The sequence below is a fragment of the Myotis brandtii genome, unplaced genomic scaffold, assembly GCF_000412655.1.
Source record: "Myotis brandtii unplaced genomic scaffold, ASM41265v1 scaffold344, whole genome shotgun sequence".
In the NCBI taxonomy this organism is placed as follows: domain Eukaryota; kingdom Metazoa; phylum Chordata; class Mammalia; order Chiroptera; family Vespertilionidae; genus Myotis; species Myotis brandtii.
The window spans coordinates 3,278,665-3,304,925 of record NW_005363247.1 but is presented as its reverse complement, the minus strand read 5'-3'; the positions used below and the strand labels follow the sequence as shown (position 1 = coordinate 3,304,925).

Below are 26,261 nucleotides of genomic sequence, written 5' to 3'. Positions count from 1 at the left end.
GCATTGAGTGCTTATTGGCCAGGTACTGTTCTAGCTAATGAGTGTACAATGATGACAAAAACAGCCACGGTTCTTGACTTAATGGCGTACACAGTCTCGTGAGGAAAATAAAAATTAAATAAATAAATAACCACAACATGCCAAGTATTATTGAGAAAAGGAAAAAATGAACTGAGAGAAAACATATTGTGTGCTGAGAATGAGAAAGGATTCAAGTGATGAGGAAGGCTTCTCTAAGAAGGTGATATTTAACATGATCCATGACGTGAGTAAAGGAATCTGCAATGTGAAGGACCAACGGTCAGAGAAAAGAGCATTCCAGAAAGAGCCCGCCACACCCACAAAACTTCCAAGAGGGGGACCTTCAGGGAACCAAGGGAAGACCAGTGTGGCTGGAGAAGAGTGAACAGGGAACAGAGTGCTCTGGGTGTGGGAAGACTGAGCTGGTCATGCACTGTCTTACCAACCATATTAAGATGTTTGAACTGAAGTGAAAATCAGTGGGAAGCCATTAAATGGCTTCAATAGAAGACATACATGCCATTTTTCAAAGATGACACTGAGGTAAAATCAATAGAACATGCAATAGGTCAAACGCAGTGGTTAGTGCAGAAGGAGAAATATAAAATGCTTGAGAAAGTCTGGGAAAGATGGCCCTCATTACTGAGATATGGAGGACTGTGGGAGGAGCAGGCTCCAGAGGATATTCACATTCTGTTTGGACATGTTCAGTCTGAGATTCTATGAGACATCTAAGAGGAGATAACAAGCGGCAACAAAGTGTGTAAGACCAGAGCTTCAGAGAGTGGTTGTAGTGGAGATCTGAAACAAACAACTAACAAAAGTCAGAGGCAATTTAATGACCCAATAGTGTTGAAACCAACCTCCTACATAAGATAATTGTTCTATAATTTAAAAACAACAGGGTACATTTCATAGAGCATGCAGAAAAAAATGATGAAAGGAATAGACTGGCTGTCTAGAGTAGCAGTGATTTTGGCCCCCAGAAAATGTTTGATAACAACCTGAAGGCATTTTAGATGTCACAATGGGGGAAAAGGGTGCTAGTGGCATTTTGGGGTAAGGATCAGGAATGGTGCTAAATATCCTACAATGCACAGGACAGTCCTTCACAACAAATATTATGGCCCCAAATGTCAATAGTGCTGAGGATGAGGGAAATCCTAGTTTAGGCCTAAAAAACTTTTACAAAACCACTTGGTCAATGTCAGTGAGGTTACAGTACATGAAATTTCTTTTGCTCTGTGAGTGTGATTCCTTACTTGACAAAAAAGAGAGACAAGGAGAAGAGCAATGTGGAATTAAGAATCTAAGGTGATGCACGATATAAGGTTTACACACAAGGAGAAGCGGTCTCATGTATCACACCACCACCTTTTTTAAAAAATATATATTTTTATTGATTTTTCACACAGAGGAAGGGAGAGGGATAGAGTTAGAAACATCAATGAGAGAGAAACATCGATCAGCTGCCTTCTGCACACCTACTGGGGATGTGCCTGCAACCAAGGTACATGCCCTTGACCGAATCGAACCTGGGACCTTTCAGTCTGCAGGCTGACGCTCTATCCACTGAGCCAAACCGGTTAGGGCCCACACCACAACCTTTATGCTCATTACCCCGCCTTAGCCCTAGTCCATACCTGCAGAAGCTTGTAAGTTTTTTCAGTCAGGAAAGTGGAGTTCCAGTTACTATAACTCCCCTCCCCATATCACAGCTCCATGAGTGAAAGTGTGAAGTGCAAATGACACATCTTACAGTCACCAAATGCAGGGTAAGAATGATGGCCTTGAGGTGGGGAGTAGGATATGGTGGTATGAGAAGGTGAAATGCCAAAGAAGTAAAAAACAGAGAAGTGGCAGTTAAAAGGAGGTATATTCTGCATATATGCAAATAATTTTGAGGAGGGTATGGGAAGAAAGCTAGCATTGTACTAGTACTGTTCCCAGTTAAATCTGGAAGCCGTGAAAGGGAACTATCTGTATCACAAGAATGACCAGTTCAAATATGGCTACACCCACTTTTCTCTAGATGCCATTTGCTTGGAAAATCATTTTCCACTCTTTCACTTTTGGACATTGGTATCAGAGAGGATTTTATGAATTTGATCTCAAAGACAAGGGAAGTAAAAGCAAAAATAAGTGAATGGGACTATATCAAACTAAAAAGCTTCTGCACAGCAAAATAAACTGCTAACAAAACAAGAAGGCAACCAACAAAATAGGAAAAGATGTTTGCAAACAGCTCCAACAAAGGGGTGAATATCCAAATATATATAAAGAATGCATACAACTCAACAACAACAAAATACAATCCAATTTAAAAAATGGTCAGAGGATCTGAACAGACCCTCCTCCCAAGAAGACATGCAAATGGCCAACAGATATACGAAAAGATGCTCAACTTCACTAGCTATTAGAGAAACGCCAATCAAAACTAAGATGTGATACCACCTCACACACGTTAGAATGAATATTGTCAACAAGCCAAGTCATAACAAGTATTGAAGAGGCTGTGGAGAAAAAGGAACACTCATTCCCTGCTGGTGGGAATGTAAACGGCAGAGCCACTATGGAAAACAGTATGGAGGCTCCCCTAAAATTAAGAATAGAGTTATCATATGACCCAGCAACCCCTCTTCTGGGTACCTACCTGAAGAAAAATAAAAACATTTATTTGCAAAGACATATGCACCCCTATGTTTATTTCAGCAATTTTCACAGTGACCAAGACATAGAAACAACCAAAGTGTCTTTTAACATATTATAGGAAAAAATATGTGGTACATATATACAATAGAATACTACCCGGTCATAAGACAAAATGTTGCCATTGGCAACAGCATGGCTGGATCTTCATCCTTTACTGTGACCCGACAGGCCAAAGTTTGCCTCTTTTGAGTTATCCAGTAACATGAATTTTATGGAAAAATACAAGATTAATAAAAAACCTTTCTAAGACTGTTAATGAAGGTGTGCGATCAGACAAGTCTATTAACTGTTAGCACATTTAATGAGTACTTAAGTAATATTATTATCAGCCCAATAATTAGACCTCTTTGCCACACACACAAAAATATCTAAGTAACAGGGTCATAATTTCCGGCAACACTGGTTACAGGTGCTCTGGTCTTAACTGTTTTTTATTCTTTCCTCTTAATTTGAGTAAGCCAGAAATAATGAGCAAATGTGACCCTTCCTGGAATGCATCATTTAATTTATTTTCAAAAATGGCACAGGTGGAATCCAGCAGTTTCTTGGCAATGTATTGAGGTAGGATCCAAGAAATACAAAATATTCCATCAATTATCAACTAGGATGAGATGCACAACAAAGTTCCCCACATTGTTTTTACTCTCAGGGTGTGATTTGGTTAAAAAGCAGCCCCAAACATTATTCAGTTATGAAGAAAAGAATGCACTGCTGTGCAGATAGAGTTCAAATTTCCCCGAAGAGCAAAAGTAGTGGATGTGAGAACTCTACTGTGAGGACCCTGGTGTCTGCAGAGCAGTCGCTGATCAGAAAAGGTCATTGCTACAATCTGTCCACTTTGCAGTGCAAGCTTCCCTATAAGGGTAAGAGGATAGAAAGGAATGGGAAATGTGAGATTACTCCCACATCTTGACACGTTAAGTATTCTACAGAGGACTGAGACATTGGGGTGGCGGTTGCTGTTGTTATAAATTAACAAACTGTTTGTGTACCCTCGTAATTCCATAATGTTCAGAGAAGCTGAGAGGTGCTCTAGGATGGACCTTCCAATGATGCCACTTCCCTAATAGAAACTTTTCAATGTCTAAAAGTAAAACCTCAACTTCCAAATCGAGCTCTCAAGGTCTCCCATAAACTAATCTGGATCTGCCTTTCCAAGATTTCCCCCCAACACGGTCACTCAAGGAAGCTGTATGTGTGTGGGAGGAGCAAGCTTTCCTCTTTCCTCAAGGCTCTTCCTGCTGGTCTAATAATCAAATAAACGTGAGACAGAGTAACAAGAAAAAATAACCAAATACTGACAAATGTATGGGAACCCTGTACACATAAGAGAGTTTGAGACCCTGCATAGAAGAGAGGTTTGAAGATAGAAAGGGGGACTGAGGTACCGTATATAAGACATCCTGAGCTAGGGATGAGGTGAAGTGCCCTAGGGCTTTAAAAGGTCACTGCAGGATGATAAGAAGAGCAGATCTTTAGTAAAAAGAAGCTTGCCCTGCCCTATAGGTCAGAAAAAGTTATCTCTGATCATCTCTTACGGCCAAGGCCCCTAATTCAAATTCCTCTAGGTAGTCAGTCTCAAAAGCATGTTCTGTACTTTCCTAAATCTAAGGTGTCAGGGATGAATTTTTTCTTTGCTGAAAGTGCCTTCTCCCCACTGAAAGGCACCCTCTAACTCTGACTGCTCACATTTCATTCATCTGGCAAAAGCCCTCAGTCATTTCCAGGGAAGGGGAAAAGCACTGCTATATATGACACAAGTTCATGTGATATACAAGTGCATACACACGTCTGTGAGTAGTTCTGTGGATAAAATAGAATCAGACACACATGGGTTCAAATCTTAGCCCTGCTTCTAGTTATGGTTTCTTAAGCAGATTTAATTCTATTATGTGAGACTCAGTTTACTCAGCTATAAAGTGACGATGGCAATACCTAATTATACCAATATTGTGAGAATAAAAGTAGCATACTTAGAGTCTCTGGATTATAACAGGACCCCAAAAGGAATATCATTAACAATATTATTATTTCTTTAAGAATAAAACGAAATTAACTGGCAATGGCTTCTGAAAATAATTTATTTCAATTGAATTTAAAATTTAAATTAAATGTATGTCACTTACTATTTGGGACAGTGGAGGAATAAAATCAAACAAACCAAAGCAGCACAATGAGAAAGAAAATTGAAATTTCAAGAAGTAAGACAACCTTGGAAGCAGGTGGGAGAAAGGCCATTCTTCCTTTGATGAGGGGAGTCAGTACTTCCATAGTCAAAATAACTATATATCACACAGTTTAAAAGTAAAAAATACATAAGTTTAAAAACCTAAATAAAATATCTTCACTGTTTTATGCCCAAAATGTCATACCTTATTTGCTTCTCAGAATAATAACTGCCTTTTCTTCTCTTTTTAAATCTCTTTTCAAATTTATAGGTTGTTTACTGATCCCTCTCTTGTTTTGAAACTGTGCACGCAGATCACTCTTCTAATGTATATGTTACGTGGGTTTACTTGTGAGTACATGGCCTACCTTTCCTGGGGATCTTAAAACAATTTCTAGAAAAATGGTGGGAAGGGGGAATCTTGGGTTCCACTCCGGGGGAAAACCCTGAGAGTGAGGCTGGAGTCCTCACCCCCACCTGTGCTGGTGGTTGCTCCCTTCCTCCTCCTGCTTGCAGACGGGGAGAACTGGAACATGAGCCTGTTTCCAACATGTCTGAGTCTGTGGCCTCATTTCTACAACACCTTCCCCAAGCTATTCTCCACTTGAGAGCTGGAGCAGGCTTATGCTATGGAGAGAATTACTCACAGGCGCTGGTCAATGGTTTCTTTTCCCATTTGTCCCAGTCTGTCCACAGAAGGAGATTTAACAAATAAATGTGGTCATCTTTACCCTCAAGGAAATTATCATCTGTAAGTAGGAAAATGTGTAAATGTGCAACAACAAAGAATGTGTGACAGCTATTGTACATTTAAGGAGCCAATTTCATCCTCCCCTCCCCTTGTTTTCTCATTTCATGTCTACAAATTTCCCCAGTGCTCCTTAGAATTACAATCTTCTTGGGGACATAATTGTGACTACTTTGGGGATTGTTGCCAGTTTGATTATTTGTTGAATCTCACAGAGAATTTATAAATGATTGTAAACAAAAGAGGTATGTATTAAAAGTATGTCTTTGACTTTTCATAATTACCCCCAAATAAGTGGTAGGAAGGCACCCTTCCCCATGAGATCCTAATTAACATTTAGGGCTAGATGCTAAGCAAATCTTGGGATCACTATGTGTTTTAAATGGAAACAAAACAGCATTCCAATGGTGTTCCAAAACACTTAATTTGGTCTTCTAATTCCCTGTTAAACCGAAGTGGTAAACAATCTTTTCTTCCAGTCGCTTCCTCTCTCATGGCCACCACTGACGCAGACATCAGCTGGAAGAGAGGCCTCCAAGGATTAGGTAGTGCGCATTATACGTAACTTGGCAGCCACTTGTAAACTCCAAAAGGAGTAAATCAAACATCAGTGACCAATTGTGAAGCCGAATTGCTTCCTCTTTTTAATTTTCTCACAAGTCTGTTTCAATTCAGCTTCCCTTCCCCCAAACTGCAGCCACTCCTGACGGAAGTCTGTTCTCTCAGACTAGCTTCTATTTAGGAACGGCTTATATTGTTGTTCTCAAGCCTATTAATAACTTAGAAAGGAGTTACACATGCTGGATTTTAAACACCACCACCAATATTTTCCTGTGGTATTTTCGCTGTATTTCTCTATGCTCTGATTTCTATCTTTACCTCAAGAATATAAATTCACAAAGTAAAATCATGGGAAATATGTACATGATATATTTCCTACAGTTACGCAGTTCAAGATATTGTAATTTCAATGTAGTTTCTTTTTTTCTGAATTTTGTCCCTGGGGCTACATGATGGGCATAAAAAACATAGTGTTGTATTAATATTTTTATATAAATTTAAATATTGCAATATATAAAGCTATATTGATTTATACCTTTATGGGTGTTTAACATATGATTACAGCAGATTGTAGGTGAAGTAACATTGAAAAAACAAACTCTATACCCAATTAGCTTTTTTGTATTTCTTCACTTGAACAAATAAAAGAGTTCATTGGGGTTGTTATGAGGAATTATTCTTTAAAATATGAAGTAGCTTTTTATCTTAATGCATAATGAATGACTCAATTACTATGAGGTATTACCTCTGCATCAATAAAAAACAAAAAATAAAAAAGCTGAAACCTCTGTGACACCTTACAGAATAGAGATTTGTTTTTTATGAGTAGTTAGTACAGAACTGGGTACATTGGCCTCTTCAGATTAGACTATTTAAAACATTTCTAAGAAAAATTCTCATAAGACATGAAAATGTATCTGTGGCACCCAAATTTTTATCCTTGAAAAACCTATAAAAATTTCTAGTTTCTGTTGCTTCCCCAAATATGAGTTCTGCTCAGCTCTGGACACTCCATCTCTCCCAGGTATGCAAGCAGAAGTAATTCTCACCACCAACTCTTCACCAGTTGAAAGCTCCCGGAAGTCTTGCAAAATACACAGAATATAATCCAATGAAAGCAATGCTTTTTCATCACTAATTCTGCCAGACACAGCCCATTCCTCTGTCTTTACTAATGTCTGTATTTTAATTATCTGTATATTTTACATGGTAAAGACTTCACATCTTTCAAGATAGCTTAAGCATTCTCATCTCTATAAAGATTTTCTTGACCTCACCCTTTACCCTAGATATAATTAATAACTCACTTTTTTTTGTTCCCACTGTGTGCTATACAGACTGCTATCAAATGCCTATAACACTCTATTGTATTCATTTATTTACATGTTTACTCCATTTCTAGTAGACTATAAATTGTTCCAGGGTCTAAACTGTGCCCTATTTATCTTTCTGTCTGCAGTTCCTAGCAAACAGCCTGATATATTACATATGACACTAAATATTTATAGAATGGGAACAATAGATGGCTGTTGTTTAAATTTAAATTAGGCTCCCACAAGAACATCAGAAAATTCTTTTTACTTTTTTTTTTAACCTAGAGAATAAGCAGAGTTTTCTGCTGTTCTGATTAAGACTGAAAACAGGAGGTGGAAGACAGACTTGCTTGTCCCCGTCTGACTTTTCTATCCTATATAATAAAAGGCTAATATGCAAATTGTCCCCTCAGGAGTTCGACCGGGAGACCCAGGAGTTCAATTGCTCACTATGATGAGCACTGACGGGGGGGGGGGGGGGGGGTGCAAAACATGGCAGGCAACCAGCAGTGGCGGCAGGGCACTGAGGGAGCAAGGGGCAGAGGAGGTGGGGACGTGTGGAGATGGGGAACCTGATTGGCCCTAATTGGCGGCCAGGCCTAGGGACCCTACCTGTGCATGAATTTCATGCACCAGGCCTCTAGTATTCACATAAGAGTCTTCAATAATTAACCCTGACAAATATTTTCAAACGAGCAATTCTCAATCTGTAGAGTTGAAGGTTGCTCAAGTGTGGATTGTTTGTGTAAGATAGGCCATTTTCATGGGGTCTCACAAATACCTAGTGAGTTAAGAGTAATGATGACCATGATCTGAGTTAAAACAGTAACAATCCAGCTACTCTGACTTCCTCGGGTTAATCTCTTAGACTCCTCTGGCCTTTGTACCTCTGTGGAGTGAAGAAAATGCTTATATTACCCATCTAAAACAAATATTTATGGAACACTTCTCTAGGCAGATTCAAAGGAGCAAAGAAAATTAACCAGTACTTTCACTTTTTGTCTCAATATTTCCAAGGTACAAAAATATACTTTTTAAATATACTTTAATTTTTTAAAATTTGTTTTTGGAGGAAACAGGGTTTTGTGATTGTTGTATCTCATTAACTCACTTGCTTAAAAAAAAAAAATCAGGCATTGTAATTAATGCTTTCAGCTAGTCATAAGTTAGAACGTATGGTACCAGATATAATAAACCCAGCAACTAACAGCACATTAATCATAATAATAAACATGACCTAAACATGGAAGGATTATTCTTTATGTGTAAACATATGCCCTAATGACAACATACTATCAATATTATAGCCTTGTTATTTATATCTTTAGCTTAATGGCCGTGTATTAATTACTTTGGCACTATAGGCATTTACTAGTTAACTATTTATTAGAATTAGCTATTAAAATTAGTTATTATCTATCTTGAGTGTCTATACTCAATCTTAACACAAAATGTTATCACTATGGAATATAGAAAGATCTTAGTTAACTAACCTTTTTCAATATACTCCAAAAATTGTTCTATCATCTCTATCCTTGCTTCTCAACAAGAAGCTAATAAAGCTGCTTTAAGAGGCAAATCTCTATCCCCACACTACATCTATAAGTTTCAGAAAACTTCATGTTTGCTATCCAACTCGATTGTAGGAGCATCAACCCAAACTCAGGAAGCTGGTTTCCATAGTTTGCCTCTCACTTCAATGTGCATCTCACCTCTCTCTACCCACCCACCGCCATCCTTGAGCCCTTGTTTGTTTCCAGGATCTTCTGAAGAGAGGAGAGCCATATAACAAAGGCTCTGGGAGCAGCAAGGGTTTTCTGGGAAGTTCCCAATCAGAAATCAGAATGTGTTTTAACATGAAGAAAAATTATAAAGCACAATTAGGGCCCATAATAACCAGATGAAGTGTTAAATGGACTTTAGGGGCTGGCTTGGGTCTTAACTTCTCTTTATAACTATTTTTTTTTCTGAAAAAAATAATTCTGAATTGTACAAGTTGAAATTATAAACCAAGATTTATAATGCAATTTGTTTATAAGTAGTACACCACTACAGCATTACAATTCTTTAAGATTGACTATCTTTCTAAAGTTTGATTTTTCTTGAATATATAGAAAGAGCTTCTTTTCTTGAAAAATGACGATAGTTTTAAATTGCTGAAGAATGTTTTTTTTAGGGGCAAGCCTACAATTTCCTTTCACCTCATTGCTTTTCTCATTATTTTAACCAGTTTTTATTGAAAATCTAGTATGTGCCAAAAAACTTTTATGGGTGCTAGAAACCAGCAATGGACAAAACAGGCGATTCCTGATCTAATGGAGTTTACATTCTAGGAGGTGGGAAGTAGGGAGTAAGGAAGGGTACAGAATATAATAAAGGAATAAGAGATTTCAGAGATTGATAAATAACATGATATAAATATAACAGTGATGTGAAATTGTAGGGGAGAGGGCTCTTCAGGGAGGCTCTTCTGGGGTGATAATATGTGAGCTCAGTGTGAGTGAGGGATGGATGAATGAATATATATAAATGAGCAGAACACTGGTGCACAACTTTCCAGGCTTAGGGATTAACTGAACCCAGGACCCAGGACAAGAAGGAGGTGGCAGGTTTAAGGAACTGAAAAGTGACCATTGTGGCTGGTGCTGGGTGAGTAGGGAGAGATGGTAGGAGATGAGATGAGAGTAGGCAGGGATGGTCCTCAAGGGCCTGCTGGATGGAGTCAGAAGTTCCTTTTTTATCTGCAATAGGAAGTCCCTGAAGGGTTTTTTAGGTGGGAGAATGGCTTTAGTTGATTTAGTCTGTAAAAGGTCTGCTCTGGTGCTGAAAAGATAACAGATTAAAAACTACGGGCAACTAGTTGGGAGGCTACATGCCATAGAAGACAGATGGCTTAAATAAGCATAATAATAGTAAAGACTGATAGAAGGGGACACAACTGGGATATAGTCTAGAAGCAGAGAGAGGAAATGCATTTAATTCCCAAACATGGTTAACTCTATGCATAATGTAAAAGGAAATCTATCCTGAAAAGTTTTAGAAATATGCAAAAGTGAGAATATGTACTCAGAGGGTGACTTTCATTTAACTTTGATTTCTGTCTTCCAGAAAGGGCTAGGGCATAAATGGTAGGGTTGGGGCTTAGAGCTGAGGTCTGGGTTGCTATAGAACAGTGATGGAGAACCTTTTGAGCTCGGCGTGTCGGCATTTTGAAAAACCCTAACTTAACTCTGGTGCCGTGTCACATATAGAAATTTTTTTATATTTGCAACCATAGGAAAACAAAGACTTATATTTTTGATATTTACTTTATATATTTAAATGCCATTTAACAAAGAAAAATCAACCAAAAAAATGAGTTCGAGTGTCACCTCTGACATGCGTGTCGTGTCATAGGTTCGCCATCACTGCTATATAATTTTACAGCTTCCACGCCAAAACCCGTACAATCACTCACACATGCCATTTTCTGCAGACAAAATTTGGCCACGAAATTCATTTGGTTGTTGATTTGTGACATGTAAATTTAAATTTGGCAATAACATTCACCCTTATAATCAAAACACAGAGCCTAAAACCAAGTCCCTCCCCGTTCCTGGCAGAACACAGAGTATATGTTTCTGGGAGATAGGATCCAAATAGGGCTCTGCCAGAAAGGTGGATCTAGATTGCACTCAACTAGCACGCCTCTAAGAAAGGCCTCTTTGCTTTTAGAACTGTTGCTATTTTGGCCCTCATATACCTTTGGCACAGAATATGATATAAAAAGAAGAGTCTCTTTGCTCAGGAACTTAAAGCTTATCTAGGCAGACAGGCAACTAAGACCTCTGTTGGTAGAGCTAGCCTCTAAAACTCAAAGGCACAACTTCTTGGGACTTACAGACATCTATGGAAATGTAAAATTCACCCATAAAATATTTCACAAAAGGAAGCAAGATGCCAGAGAGCTAAAAAAGAGATCGAAGGCAGGCCTACTAACATGATTAGTACAGTAATAATGTTAATTATACCTCAATAAAGCTAAAAAATAAATAAATACATAAAATTGACTGTTGTGATGGGTACACAACTCTGTGAGTATACACTAAAAGCCATTGAACTACACACTTTAAATGGGTAAAATGTATGTTGTGTGAATTATATCACAACAAAGTTGTTAAAACACACACACACACACACACACACACACAACTATATGCAAGAAACCATGCTGTCATGCTCCATGGAAGTGGAGGGAAAAGTCACCATTGAGGGGTTGGAAGGTGTTCTTCAAAGAGGGGTGGAAGGGAGATGAGGGCTTTGGAGTCAAGAGGCTACTTGATATGGGCAAGTAATGTAACCTTTTGGGGTCTCAGATTTCTCATATGCCATAGAGGCAATGATAATAATACTGATCATCTCACAGAGTATTGTGAGGATGGTATGGAATTATGCACATCAGTTGCTTATGGTAATCTTTAGCAGTACTTCGTATTTCATTAAATAATGTCCCTGTGTTTTTAAAATATATGCCTATTTCAAATTTCAAATGTATAGACATGCAGAAGTTCACAGCATATACACACACACACATATATATGTACATACACCCACATTGTTTTTAAAGATGTTTTATTGATTTTTATAGAGAGAGGAAAGGTGAGGGAGAGAGATAGAAACATGGATGTGAGAGCGAAATATGGACTGGCTGCCTCCTGCACACCTCCTACCAGGGACTGAATCAGCAACCTGGGTGTGTGTCCTGACCAGGGATCAAACTGGAAACCCTTAGTGCATGGGACCACGCCTAACTAACTGAGCCACTCCAGCCAGGGCCACACATAGTTTTTTAAAAATAGGTATAGGCCCTGATGGGGGAGCTCCGTTGGTTAGAGCATAGTCCCAATACACCTAGGTTTCGGGTTTGATCCTTGGTCAGGCCACATACAAGAATCAACCAATGAATTCATAAATAAGTGGAACAACAAATTGATGTTTCTCTCACTCACTCCTCTTTCTCTAAAACCAAAAAATAAAAATAAAATAGGTACATATAGGGTGTGGCAAAAGTAGCTTTATTGTTATGTGGGAAATAACACAATAATCTATACTAATAAAAGCATAATATGCTAATTAGACTGGGCAGCCAAATGACCTTCTGGACGTCATTCCAGACATCCTTCTGGACAAAGTTGCAGTGGCAGAGGCTGAGGCAGAGGCGGTTAAGGGTGATCAGGCCAACAGGGGAGCAGTTAGAGACGATCAGGCCAGCAGGGGAGCAGTTATGGGGCAATCAGGCTGGCAAGGGAGCAGTTAGGGGGTGATCAGGCCGGCAGGGGAGCAGTTAGAGACGATCAGGCCAGCAGGGGAGCAGTTATGGGGCAATCAGGCCGGCAGGGGAGCAGTTAGGGGCCATCAGGCAGGCAGGCAGCTGGCAGGCAAGCGGTTAGGAGCCAGGGGTCCCGGATTGTGAGAGGGATGTCCGGGATTGGAGAGAGCGCAGGCCAGGCTGAGGGACCCCCCTCCCTCCCATGCTCAAATTTCGTGCACCAGGCCTCTACTAAATAATAATACAGGAATAAATAATGTTTCATGTACTCACAACTGTAAACCTACTTTTATCCCACCCTATATGTATATATAAATATATATATATAGATAGATAGATATAGATATATATATATATAAAAATATATATAAATGTATAAACATATACTTTGTATATTTCCAATTATTAAAATTCTAACAATTCAATAAAAGCAATAAAGACACAAACTTAGAAAATATCAAGATTGGGAAAAATTCTTATTTGAAAAATAGAAACAAAGCAAAATTAATACAGTGCCTACAGACAGTGCAGACCAACATAAAAACTTTCCTGGGACAGTAAAGCGAGAGAGGTATGGTAACAGGCATGAGCGAACCCACTACTTTGAAAGGGTGGGGCTGGAAAAACTGTTACCTCCCTTGCAGTTGATTTAAGAAAACCTCAAGAACCAAAACCCAGGCTTGGTTCTTCCGAAGGCATTAGGAAGCATTTGACTCAGAGCAGAACCCCAGGGGCCTCTGACATGTCACGTGCAGCAGGAATCATCCTTGCCCTCCTTGGCCCCTCCTTCTCCAGGCCTGTGTTTTGAGCTTTTTGAACATGATCTATTACCCTCTCAACAACACTGCAAGGCAGGCATTCGTATTGTTTTTCCAGTGACTTTTCCCATGCAGCTCAGGGATGGTACCCCAGCTGTTCTTCTAATTCCAAACCCAGGATTCTCTCCCCCACAGTCCACATGACGTAAAGTTCTTTAGAGCTATCATTAAACATTCACAAAAACAATTTTTTTCACATGCTGATTTTTCCCTAGTTAGGAACATCAAAAGGAGTCTTTAAAAAGTCAAGGGTAGTTTATGTTTCTGAGGCTGCAATAAAAGATTCCAAACTGGTATTTTCTGGTAAAGTCTGGATTTGCCTCACAAATTTTCCTGGTAACAAAGCCATGTTGCAAACATGATAATGTCACTGTAGCCTCATTCAGAATATTACTCACTCTTTCTGTTGCTTTGCTACTTCAGCACTTGGGAAAGTTTGAATTTCCCAGTAGTGTGACCATGGTACTATTTTTGTATCTTCAGTGTCCACTTATTTTCAATTTAGTGAGAATAGACTATGTTGAACTGAATTCTGAAAGCTTGTTTAAAAAAAGAAGCTAGATTTTATTATTAAAAGATTTTAAGAATGACAAATTTTGATAAAGGAAATGTATACTTAAGAAAGCAAAAATAAAATAACATTATTTCTTCTGACATTCAATACTTTGTTCAATATTCAAGTTTCACTCCATTTTGCCTTAAGTCCTCAAAGCAAATACTTATGACTATCAAAATATTAATATTAGGGGTTGTAGAAAGGATTATCCACTTGATAATCACTAGTTACATTTTTATTTCATGATTAATTGCCAAGTTCACATGAAATTCAATAATAATAAAACCATAAAAATGTATGGTCATCAAAGAAATTTGGATTTAAGAAATGGGGGCCGGGGGGGCCGGGAGGACTCCGACTAGAAGTCTAATTTCCTCCTACATATAACATGATTAGGTCAGGCACAATAGCAGGGTGCCACTTGCCTAAGGCATAAAAAATTTAAAAGCAATAAAAAGTATAAATAAAAATGTGGGCCAAAGAGAAATTTACTAATTCCTAAAACCCTTGCAGCAAACTTCTATAGAAAGTTCTCTTTCAAGAAAAGAAAAATACCAATGGAGGGTGGTGGGGCGGGAGGTGAGCAGACCAGCCCCCTCGGCCCGGTGGTACTGGAAGTTCCAGGGCCCCACTTCCCTTCAGCTTCTTATGATCAGAGGTGCCAGGTTCCCTCTTCCTGTGCCCCCAGTGTCCCTTTCCTCCGCTGCCCAAGTTTTCTCAGGTGTGGTCTGAAACAGCCTCTGCCATTTCCTCCCACTTACTCCAGAACCTTTTATGTCTAATTTTCATCCTCTCTCTCCAGTGACCTTGTTCTTGCCAAAAGGGAAGACTATCTCTCACTGATGCTAAATCCTTCCATTTGCAACCCTTTTTTTCTTCCTTGGTCTCGGAAACTTTAACTACACTTTAATTATTTCCTTCTCCTTCCATCCTTCCATTTGAAATCTTTTTTTTTCCCTTGGCCTCAGAAACTTTAACTATGCTTTAATTATTTCCTTCTTATTCCACACGGCACTGTGTTTTAAACACATAGGTTTTGGAGCCAGACAAACTTGGGTTCGAATCCTTCTTCCGGCCACAACATTTCACCTATCAAGGTCAGGGCCGGTACCTGAAGGTCTCATAGTCCCATTTTTTTCCATCTGTAAAACAGGAATGATAGCAGTACTCACCCCATGTAGTTGTTATAAGGAGTAAATAGGACAATACACATAAATTACTTCCATGTCATAAAGCAAGCCCCTAATGACATTAGCTATGGGTATTCTATAATCACAGGTTCTCTACACAACTTGTCTTAACGAACCAAGTTTACAGTGTCAGGACCTTCATGGTTATGTAACTAACATCTAAATCACTAGCTTAAATGTGCTATAGAAACTTTAAATCCCTGATACCCAAAACTGCACGTCTCCCTCTCCACCTTGCAGACCAACATGAAACCTTCTGGCCTTTTCTATTGAACTCAAATGAAACCACAGGTTTCATTCACTTTAAAATCATCTCCCTCTTTTGATGACAGAGTAAATCTCATTAATTCCTGATTTATGAGGCAGCACAGCATTGTGGTTAAAAGGCAAGGACTGAAGCCTGGCTACTTATGTCCAAAACCAGTTCTATCACTACTATGTGACCTGGAACAAGTAACTTAAACTCTTTGTGTCTTGATTTCCTCATCTGTAAGATAAGTGTAATATTAGTACCTACCTCATCTAATGCTCGGTAACTACTATATTCATGTTTATTAAATAAAATTTGCAATGTGGACTTTTTATTGCTTTAAAGAGAGAAGTGAAACTGCAGAAGTTTTATAAAGCAAAACTGGTTTATTAGTTCTTATTCCTTCCTTGGAATTCTCATGGCCACAACCTTTGTCCAAGCTAACAACCAGGTGATGATAAAAGCTGCCCTCCCCGCCTCTCTAAACTGATCTCCCTAATTCCTGCCTCTCCTCTAATTCATTTTTCATTTAATCCCTAATTGCCAGATTAAGCCTTAAAAACGTTCTTTTCATACTGTGCCTTTTTGGGCTAACTCGCTCGGTGACTCCCCTAGGTTCTCAGACAATGAGCGGTAACCGCCTGCCCTGGAGTGGGCTTACCCATCTCCCCGTGCACACGCGCAGACGTCACCTAAACAGAACTCCCCAGGTTCACTCTGCTGTCCGTGTCTTCATTCTTGTACTTTTTCCTGCCCAGAATGTGCCACATTCTAAGTTTTCAAATCTTATACATCCTTCAACAGCCAGCTCAGATTCCATAGCTCCGCGGAGCCTCTGCAAGGGGAGGCCCCCACCCGCAGCATATGGAGCACCACACGGTGCACAGAGAACTAGAGATCGTCATCTGGTTACAGAACACCTGGTTCTTATCCTGAGGTGGCTGTTTTAGACTCTCATTTACATACTTCGCGGTGCTTATCTTGCCTGGTATTTCCCATTGCACAACCTCAGATTCGATGAAGTGAAAGTGGTTGAGTTCTTGGATGAATGATGGTCCTCACCTGGGATAAGTAGGACTTGCTCAATTTCTTGTTTGTTTTAATTTCATTACTGTATGATTAAATGGGCATTCATAGTCATGAATGTGATAATATGTAGGCCACGTTGATGAGCATAGCTATATTAGAGTAAAATAGTTTAATAACTGCAACTTAAATGCATATTCATATCTGTGTGCAGAGTGCTCCTTAGCCATGTTCAACACATTAAACTTTACATGAAGAAGAGACAATTAAATACATCTGGTCTTTCTGTACAAAAATAAAAATAAAGGCCTTATGTACTTAATGCCATTAAAGTGGAGCATTCACAGCTCTTTATAAGAAAGGGGGTGGGAGGCTCATTATACTTTCTTTCCTCTGGTTTATTTTATGTCCAAAAACAACACTGGGAAGTTCTAAAAAGTGTGAAATGCTGTAAGACCAAAATAAAAGCCTTGTCAGTACTCTGAGTTGGACATTAGCTCACTTATCTAAGAACCTTTCCTTTTCTTAGTAACCCGAGGGTGGGGGGAACCTCCCTTCAAAAGGAAAGATAAATATTTTCAAATAATTTCAAAGGCAATGATACTTTATGAAAGCAAAATGACTTAGGGTGGTGAATATAACATAATATACAGATGATATATTACAGAATTGCACACTTGAAAAATGATATAATTTAATTAACTAATGTCACCCAAATAAATTCAATAAAAATAAAATAAAAAATTAATGTAATTTCTTAAATAATTTTATAGTAAGGGAAATAGTTTGACAGTGTGAGTTTAGTAGTAATAACAACAGCGCCAGAGCAGCAGCAGAAGCAGCAGCACAAGGACCAGAGATGCACTTAGTGATGACAGAGTTAACCTACTCTCTTAACAAGCGGGATCTGGAAACCCACCCCACACTTGATTCAGTGTCTGCATCTTAACAAGAGGCCTACCTTGAAGTTTAGGACATACTTTTCTTCTAACACATTAACATCTGCACTAACATGCATATCATCACAAATGTTCTCGTGAATAAAGACCATTTGGGCTGTGCAAGTTCTCAATCCTCAAAGCAAGATCCAATTTTGATCCTTGTATTTATATCATATTTTTCTCTCTTTAAATAGCAAAAGCAGAAATAGCCGTGGCCAATATGGCTCAGTTGGTTGGGCATTGTCCCATGCACTGAAAGGTTGCTGGTTCAATTCCTGTTCAGGACACATGCCCGGGTTGGAGGCATGCCAGAGGCAGCCAATCAATGCGTCTCTCTCACATCGATATTTCTCTCTCTCCCTCCCCCTCCTTCCCTCGCTCCATCCCTCGCTCCATCCCTCGCTCCCTCCCTCCCTTCCTCTCTCTGTAAAAATAAAATTTAAAAATCTTTAAAACTCTTTTTTAAAAAGAGCAGAAATAATAAAGGTTACTCAGGTTAAAAAGTGATTAACCAAAATTTCCAACTAATGACAAGTCATCAAATTAATGAACATTTTATAATTTCCATCTTGCTCTGCTTCAATCCATAAAAAATATGCTTATTGGATACATGTTTTCTAACCTTCCACACAATGACTTTCTTGGGTTGGCATCTCAACAAGACAGTGCAAGCTGCAGGGAAAGCAACCAGAAGAGTCAGTATTGGGAGGTCACATGCGGCTTCTGGCCTCAGTAACATGCTGCCAATAATTCTCAGAGAGTCTCAAAAATGCTAGATATTCACAGCTAGAATGACATGACCTGCAGATTAAAGCAGAACCCACTGGCGGAGTAGCTGAGCATGGGAAACAAAATGACATTGCAAAATGACATCCCAAAATATTGCAGAATGAGGAAACTGCACAAGATACCAACTTGTGCTAAATTCCAGAAAATCGCTCTCTGAATTTTAAGGCAATTCCCTGTCCCTTCTTGAAGTGACGGCCTATGTCGCTAAAACTCCTGCACATCCAGTGGCTACCAGAAATTTCTAGGTAAGTATTTCCAATTTCAGATATCCAGTGTCATCTGAAGTCGGATGATGTATAGGCTGGCTGGTACATAAAATCATTTTTACATACACAAACTTGCTCTTCAGTTTCAGGGAATGTGCTTAAGCCATGCAAAGAAACAAACGACAGAGAGAAAGAAAAACCCCACAAATATTCCACCCTGGTTAAGTTTATTAATCAGAGTAAATACAGTTTTATCTTATCATCATGTTTTCGATGAAGAAACTTCTGTTCTTTTTTTAGATTTGGAGAATTGCTTTTCCTGACAGAACCCCCCAGAACTGAAAACCCTGAACTGCAAACTTGTCCTTTGTCCTAGTTGTTTACCAGTCTTATCAGGCACACATGGGTTGGCAATGTGATTCTAAGATAAAAATTCCAAAGTTATAATTAGATGTTTTTCCGAGAAACATCTCCCAATGCCATGAAAATTTGGTTGCTGTTTTTCACTTCATACTTGGAGTGAATGGTCTTATTTCTTGCCACTTAACCATTTTCTCTTAGATAAGTGAGAAATATTAACTTGGCACTGAAAAAAAAAGACATACTTTTAAAAAAGTAAATAATTCTGAAAATACAGAACTTATCTCAAAATTCCGTGACAGTCAATAAACCTGTTTTTCTATAACACACCTCTTGAGGCTTATAATAGCACAAATGTAATGAAAGTAATATCATGCCCCTAAATGTAACTATAAATGATAAATGATAAAAGGTATATTCCAAACCAGTGATGTAAAAGCTTTCTTGTAGTGCTTATAGATTCATTAGTTCAATTCTGAACAAAGAGGATAAAAATAGAAAGGTAGGAAATCACAAATGTGCAGTTACTCTGTTGCAGAAGAATACTCTCTAGACAGTGAAAGAAGTACTGGGAAAACATCTCATTTTCGACTGAACTCCATCTTTGCTAGAGACTGACACTGGTTGTGCAAAAAGAAAATCTTCTACTGCCACCTGCTGGTTAATGAGTCTCAAAGCAGCTAGAATAACAAACACGTTAAAGGAGAACTTTTGATTTTTAAAGCAGGAAAAATCTTTGGATTCTTATCTATATTTATCCATTTATGAATATCTATAGTAAATTTTATATTAAATTATGGACAGATATTAAATATCCTTTATAGAAATAGAGAATTACAGCCAGAGCAGCAGTCTCCTGACTTCTCAGCGCCTCACTCCTGACTCACTGAGGCCCACTCACTGCATTGAAAGAAAGTCAGAGACTACCCATTCCCATGCTTCCCTTTACCACAAAAGCCATTCAACTTAGTCCTCGGTCAGCAATAAAGATGTGAAACCAAATGGTCTTGGCAGACCTGTCTGCAGAGAATTCACAATTCAAATACTAGGTCAGCTCGAGAAGTTTCACTCCCTCGGCCAAAAAAAAATCACAGGCCAAATCTATATTTTGGGAGACTTCTCTAGAGGGAACTTAAAATCTAAGGATGTCAGCATAACCCTGATGGAGAATCCCAAACGAGAGATCAGAGGCTGAAACTGGATGGAATGGCCGTGTTGGTAAGAAAGATTCTGTAATTGGAGATATAAACATGATATTAAAATTCTGAAAGGGTGGGCTCAAGTTCCTGCTTCATTTCTTTTTCTGGAGAGTTTATAAATTTTACAAAGCCTTTGCTAAAAGGTTTTAAGGGCAACAATTATTCTCTTTCATTTAGAAGGTATTTTTAAAATCAAAGTAGTTAAGTATACTGTTTTGAGAAAACAGTACTTTTCTATCAACAATATACCAATTTCTCCCTGCCAAAAATAAACCATGAAGATTCTTTTTAATGTATTTTATAAGTCATAAGTTATAGGAATTTTCATGCCACACCATTTCATCTATTTTAAAAATATACTAAAAAACTTGGATTTGACTAACCATTTTCTCCAAAATTTATACAAAGTACAATGTGAATTAGAAAGCAATGTCCCAACATATAAATCCCGAGTTGTTCTTTCATTTCCCTAGACATGAGCAAATTTGTCTGCTAGGACACTGAAGAGTCGTCTGTAATTCTATGGTTCTATAATTAAGACTTGTACAAATTCAGCTGCCAAAAAATCACCAGAGTGGGTGGTGAATACAGCCAAGTAAACGCTAATTATGGAAGGCGGGTTTTCTAAGATGTTACAAGAAGCAAAGGCAAGATCAGACAACTAAGATAGTTACTACGGCAATATAAATAGTCTTGTCAAATTCAATGTAAGCCCCACTTTGGTAACAGCTGTTACCTCCCATAGTTCATAGGTCCTTAAAAAAAAAACCAACCACAATCTGGGATCCTCTGCTTGGAATCCAGCACTTAATTTGTCCCAAAAAATAGTTATAAAAATTACACATGTCATTTTCACTCCTAGGACAAAAGAAAGAAGGAACAGAAGTCCAATGTCCCAGACAATTTTCCATTTTGTATTTCAGCTCCTCCACTAATGTTATTTTTCAAAGTTCTGTTGGAGTTCAATAAAATGCCATTAACATTCTAAAACAGAGTGTGCAGATCATAAGTGTACAGCACAATAAATTTATCTAAATCAAACACATGCATATAACCAGCACCCAATCAAGCACAAACATTTTCTGTACTTCAGATGTGCCCCCACCCACCCAGAAAAGAGAACATTTTATTTTATATATTAAAAAATACTACACAGTTCTCTCAATAACATAATAGAGTATATTCTGACTGTCTGGATATGTAATTACAGCCTTTAAAGTATAAGTGATTATACCTTTTTGCTTTTACAAACATCTTTGCCCATCTCTCCCCTTAACAACAAGCTGAACCAGTTCTATTAAATTATGGACAGATATCATATATCCATTTCTAGAAATAGAGAATTACAGCAGAGGGGCACAGTTCCCTGATAATTCCTCTATGAAGGCTTCCTTGACTTTCACAAAAAAAATGACTTAAGTCCTCATCTATATTCACAGAGTAATTTGCAAATAGTCTATGTTTACACGTATCACACGGAATTATACTAATTTATGTGTACATCTACTTTCTAGACTGAGTATCTCATGGACAGAAAAGGCATTCAATCTTTTCATCTGCCTTCTGTGCTTAAAGCTGTACGCTTTAAACTGCATGCTAATGAATGACTCGATGTTTTTCACACTATTTCTTCTGCTGCAGACACCTGAATGATTTTTCAAACAGCAATGTTCTACCAAATTGTATTATATAATTTTAAATGAAACAAAATATACTATCCAGATATTTTAATTTAGAAGGTATTTTTAAAATCAAAGTAGTTAAGTATACTTTTTTGAGAAACAGTATACTTAACTACTTTGTAAATATCATCTTCATGCCCTCCATATAATTTGCAAAAGTACATTTTATGCAAACAGACTAAATAACATGTCCTAATTTTAATACGTATACACATTAGTAAGATAAGTAGCATATATAAGTCGACAATACAATGCTTTGTGATATGCAGCAGCTATTTTCTTGTAAGCGATGATGTAATACCTTTCTGTCGACCCTTTTCAGGCCTGTTGCTATCATTGCCTTTTACCCCTCTCCTTCTCCCACCCTCCTCCACCACAAAATTAAATGAGCGTATTTCGACTCATTGGAGATTATCCTTTACTTGCACATTCATTTCTAGGACTAGAGAAGAAAAAACACGAACATCTCATGAAAGTCAACACTTCCAGAGCTCCTACCTGTGTACCTAAGCTGGCTGCCATCATGTGAGTCAGAAGCTTAGCTGCAAACATGGAATACCTGGCACAGAAGATATGGGAAAGCACAGCCAGGCAGAGACCTGTGGGAACAAAAACGCCCATGTGTGGTTTTATAATCCATGAACAAACGGTAGCGCAGCAAAAAGCTGTGGGACAGCTAAACACATAAGGCCTGGAGCCTGCCTCTGCTGCATAGCACAGTCTCTCTGGGAACGATTATGTAGCAATTTTCATTTACTCCATTTTGATTGGCATATAAAGTCTTCACACTTATCAATTAAGCCTAAGGGTAATTTTAATTTTTAAATATCTACATGTTCCTTTCCCTACTAAAAAGAAATCACAAATTAAGCAGATTAATAATTTCCTTAAGCATTTGGTGCTCTGTTTTCATTAGACAAGTTTTACTGATTAAGAAAAGAATCATATTCTAATCTAATTTCCTAAGACCAGGTGGCTTGGCTAAATAGATATAATTAGGGAGGTGAATAAGATTTTTAGGCATAAAATTGTGAATAGTACTACCAAAACTCAGGTTTTGTAATTATCTCTTTTTATCTACTAAGAATAGTCATAGAACTACAACAGTGATGATTATGAATTTTAAAATCACCCTTATGCTACTGGGTGTTAAAACTAGGAAAAAAATGTGTTCTTTCTCCCTAAGATGACTTTAACCTAAACATCTACATTCCTAAGTGGGGTGGAGAAAATTATTCTTATTTTATTTTTTTAAAATATATTTGTATTGATTTTTAGAGAGAGAGGAAAGGAGAGGGAAAGAGAGAGAGAAACATCGACGTGAGAGCAAAACATAGATCAGCTGCTTCCTGCACGCCTCCTACCGGGGATTGAGCCCCCAACTTGGTCACGTGCCCTGACCAGGAATGGAACTGGCACCCTTTCAGTGCATGGGACAATGCCCAACGAGCCACACTGACCAGTGGAATATTCGTATTTTCTTCACGTCTACTGGCATTCGCCTATTTACACTGCTTCATGGGGATGATGAGAACTTCAGCACTAACCCACAAATCTTTTGTCTTGCAATCTGTATAAACTTATTTTAATGCCAGAGTGTATGCATATTTTAAACATATATCCTGGATTTTTTTTTCTTTTAATTCAAATGTCCGGCACATAGTAACTTTTTCACTAAGCCTTTTAGTTCACTCTCATCCTCGGGTTGTTCTAACAATTATTCAAACATAAATGTAAGCTGCTCTGCCAGGTACTGTGCATGCATTACCTCACTTACCATCGCCTCCTTGACAAACAGGAGGTACTACATTCAAGGTTATTTTCTCACTGTCTTCTCTGAAGCTATGGAACAAAGTTTTAAAGGAGACCACCTGTTGGCGTAAGTGGCCGGGGCATTTGCAAAATGCCCACATGGGGTCTGGTTTTCTGCATAGAAATGCCTCTCATAACTTCTTTTGGGAAAAGCTTTCAATATGTTTAGATTTAATGGGGTAGATGGGTAGGCAACTTTCCATGTAAGAACTGAGGCTTTGCATTAGTAAAGGCTTTTGGCCTAAAAAGTTGGCTAAGATGTCTGGAGTAATCCATTTTTGGGTGGCTGCCAGGAGGTGTTCTGGGGCAGGTGTGCAAGTCCTGGGGCTGCCTCCAAAATCCACCCATGCAGGTACACAGTGTATCCAGAAACTGCACAGTCATGTCTGATTTTGCACCTTAATTTAGGTGGTCTATAAACTACTGAGGCTGATGCTATCAACTCATGAATGCACACTGAGTTTCCTGTGATGATCAAAGCCAGCTTAAACTCAAGTTGTGTGTGTGTGTGTGTGTGTGTGTGTGTGTGTGTGTGTAATATACTGGCTTAAAAGCAGAGCCTTGCAAGTTTTTTATTTCATTATAGGCCACGTGATCACAAATGTATGCTCTTCTGTAAGTTTATGGTGGTAGATGGTAACAATGACAGGCAAGGGGATTTAGTGCTCGCCAAGGAAAAATGCACACCAGCCAACTACTTTAGTCATAGCCGTTGCCCTTTACTTGGTAATATTCCAGTCTACGCCCATTTCATATAAATTTAGTACGGTTCAAATGGACCAGCTCAGGAATATTTATTTAATCAAGTGTATTAAGCTGCAATTAAAATGCTAGCATGACACCTGGTGGCAGTCCAGGATTCAAAGCCAGCGGCAGGAAAACGGGCTAGATGCTAGATGCTACAGCCTGTACCTACAATGTGTGATGTTATCTAGATGCTCGAGCAGGCGGTGCTCCAGCCCCCACTGGCCTTGGGAAATACACTGAATACCCTCAGTTACCAAGTTTCCGAAGCATTATATGCTGAGTATTTATCTTTTATCTTCTTACCTGATGCTGAAAAGCTGTACTAGCACATATGATTTAAATTTACAAGTCAGTATTTTTAGTTTTTTGGTTTAAATTTAAACAATTTTTGGTTTAAATTCCCTTAATATAAACATGTAAATCAAAGAGTACAAAATCTTATAACAATAAGTACATTTTAAAAAAATTAAGTATATAAAATAAGTAAAGCATAATATTTCCAATTATTACACTAAAGGTGTACTCTAAACTGTTTCTAAAAAATTTATTCTTGGCTAATTGAATAATTTTCCAGTACTCTTTTTCCTAGCATTATGTAGAGTACAGACTCAGTTGGAAATGGGCACACAGGCCAAAAAGTTTAGTAAGGCTCAACTTAGAAAGATGGAAGACCAAGGCATATAGCTATGACTTTTAAAAAGTAGAAACCAGTTTACCAAATTCCAAGAAATTGAAGTAACGTTATCTCATGAAGCTAAAAAGTTAATTAAAGTAAGGTTATCTCATGAAGAAAGAGGAAAAAAGTAAACCATAACTGTGCACATTAGTGCGACATAAAATTCACCTCAAACGTGAATAACTTCAGATGCTAATGCTATAATTGTATAATATAACTATTTCAGGGAACCTACGCATAATTTGAAATGCACATTGCTATTTGGAGGATAATATTAAAGAAGCTTACTCTGCTTCTCGCAACTCTGTTGATGTTGTGCTATCAAAGATAGACAACTGAACTGGAATCATCCTCATTTTGACTCTGAATACAATTTCTATGCTTTGCAATTGTAGGAAGATCCTATAATATTCCATAAACCAGTTCAGTTTTACCATGCATACATGAACTGGATCATGTCTGATGCACTTACAGGTGTGTCTCCTGTGTTTGGAAAGTTTTAAAGCTGAGATTAGAGATGGATATAGACCTCAGATTTGTGTGTGTGTGTGTGTGTATGTGTGTGTGTGTGTGTGTGTGAAGTACTTAACACATTAAACTAAAGCTTTCCTTTGGCTAATGGTTTTATTTACTTCACAGATTACTAAGTGATAAATGCCAACACAATGCCAATTTTACAATAAGTAACAGGAAGTAATTGTCTATAATTGCTAAATAATAAGACAGGTAGGTAAATAAATACAATCTCAAGCCCTTTCAAACATGCTTATTATTTTGTTCAAGGTTTATTTAACTGCAAGAATATTCTAATTGTGCCTTTTATAATTTACAAGCTAAGATTCTGATAGTTTTATTTTTCAGAAAAAAAATACTCTGTAACTTTACTAGATCCCATCCACCCATTTTAAATTATTTTTAAAAAATAATATATATTTTCTAAAATTCCACATCAAATTCTTCCAAAAATCTCAGAACTGTGAAACAGAATTGGAACAGATATATTGTGATCTATCCTGATTTAAATACAGAGGTTTGATTCCTATCTAATTATATGTTACTACGTTTCATGAAAAGAGCTAGTCAGATTACCTCCAAATTCAGAGAGATCTTCAGTGTGACCTGACCTAAATTATGGAAAATGTGTGTAAGATATATATAATTCTCTTCTCTACTTCCTGG

General features: G+C 38.0%; 1 protein-coding gene across 1 annotated transcript in view; it reads right to left on the bottom strand.

Annotated features, from left to right (window-relative positions):
* The window catches only part of ADGRV1 (adhesion G protein-coupled receptor V1), a 462,684-nt gene that overhangs the window by 230,810 nt on the left and 205,613 nt on the right, over window positions 1–26,261 (bottom strand). The window contains exon 83 of the mRNA XM_005871499.2: window positions 22,346–22,446. Within this exon, the coding sequence (XP_005871561.2) occupies window positions 22,346–22,446 (101 nt within the window). The remainder of the gene's footprint in view (window positions 1–22,345; window positions 22,447–26,261) is intronic.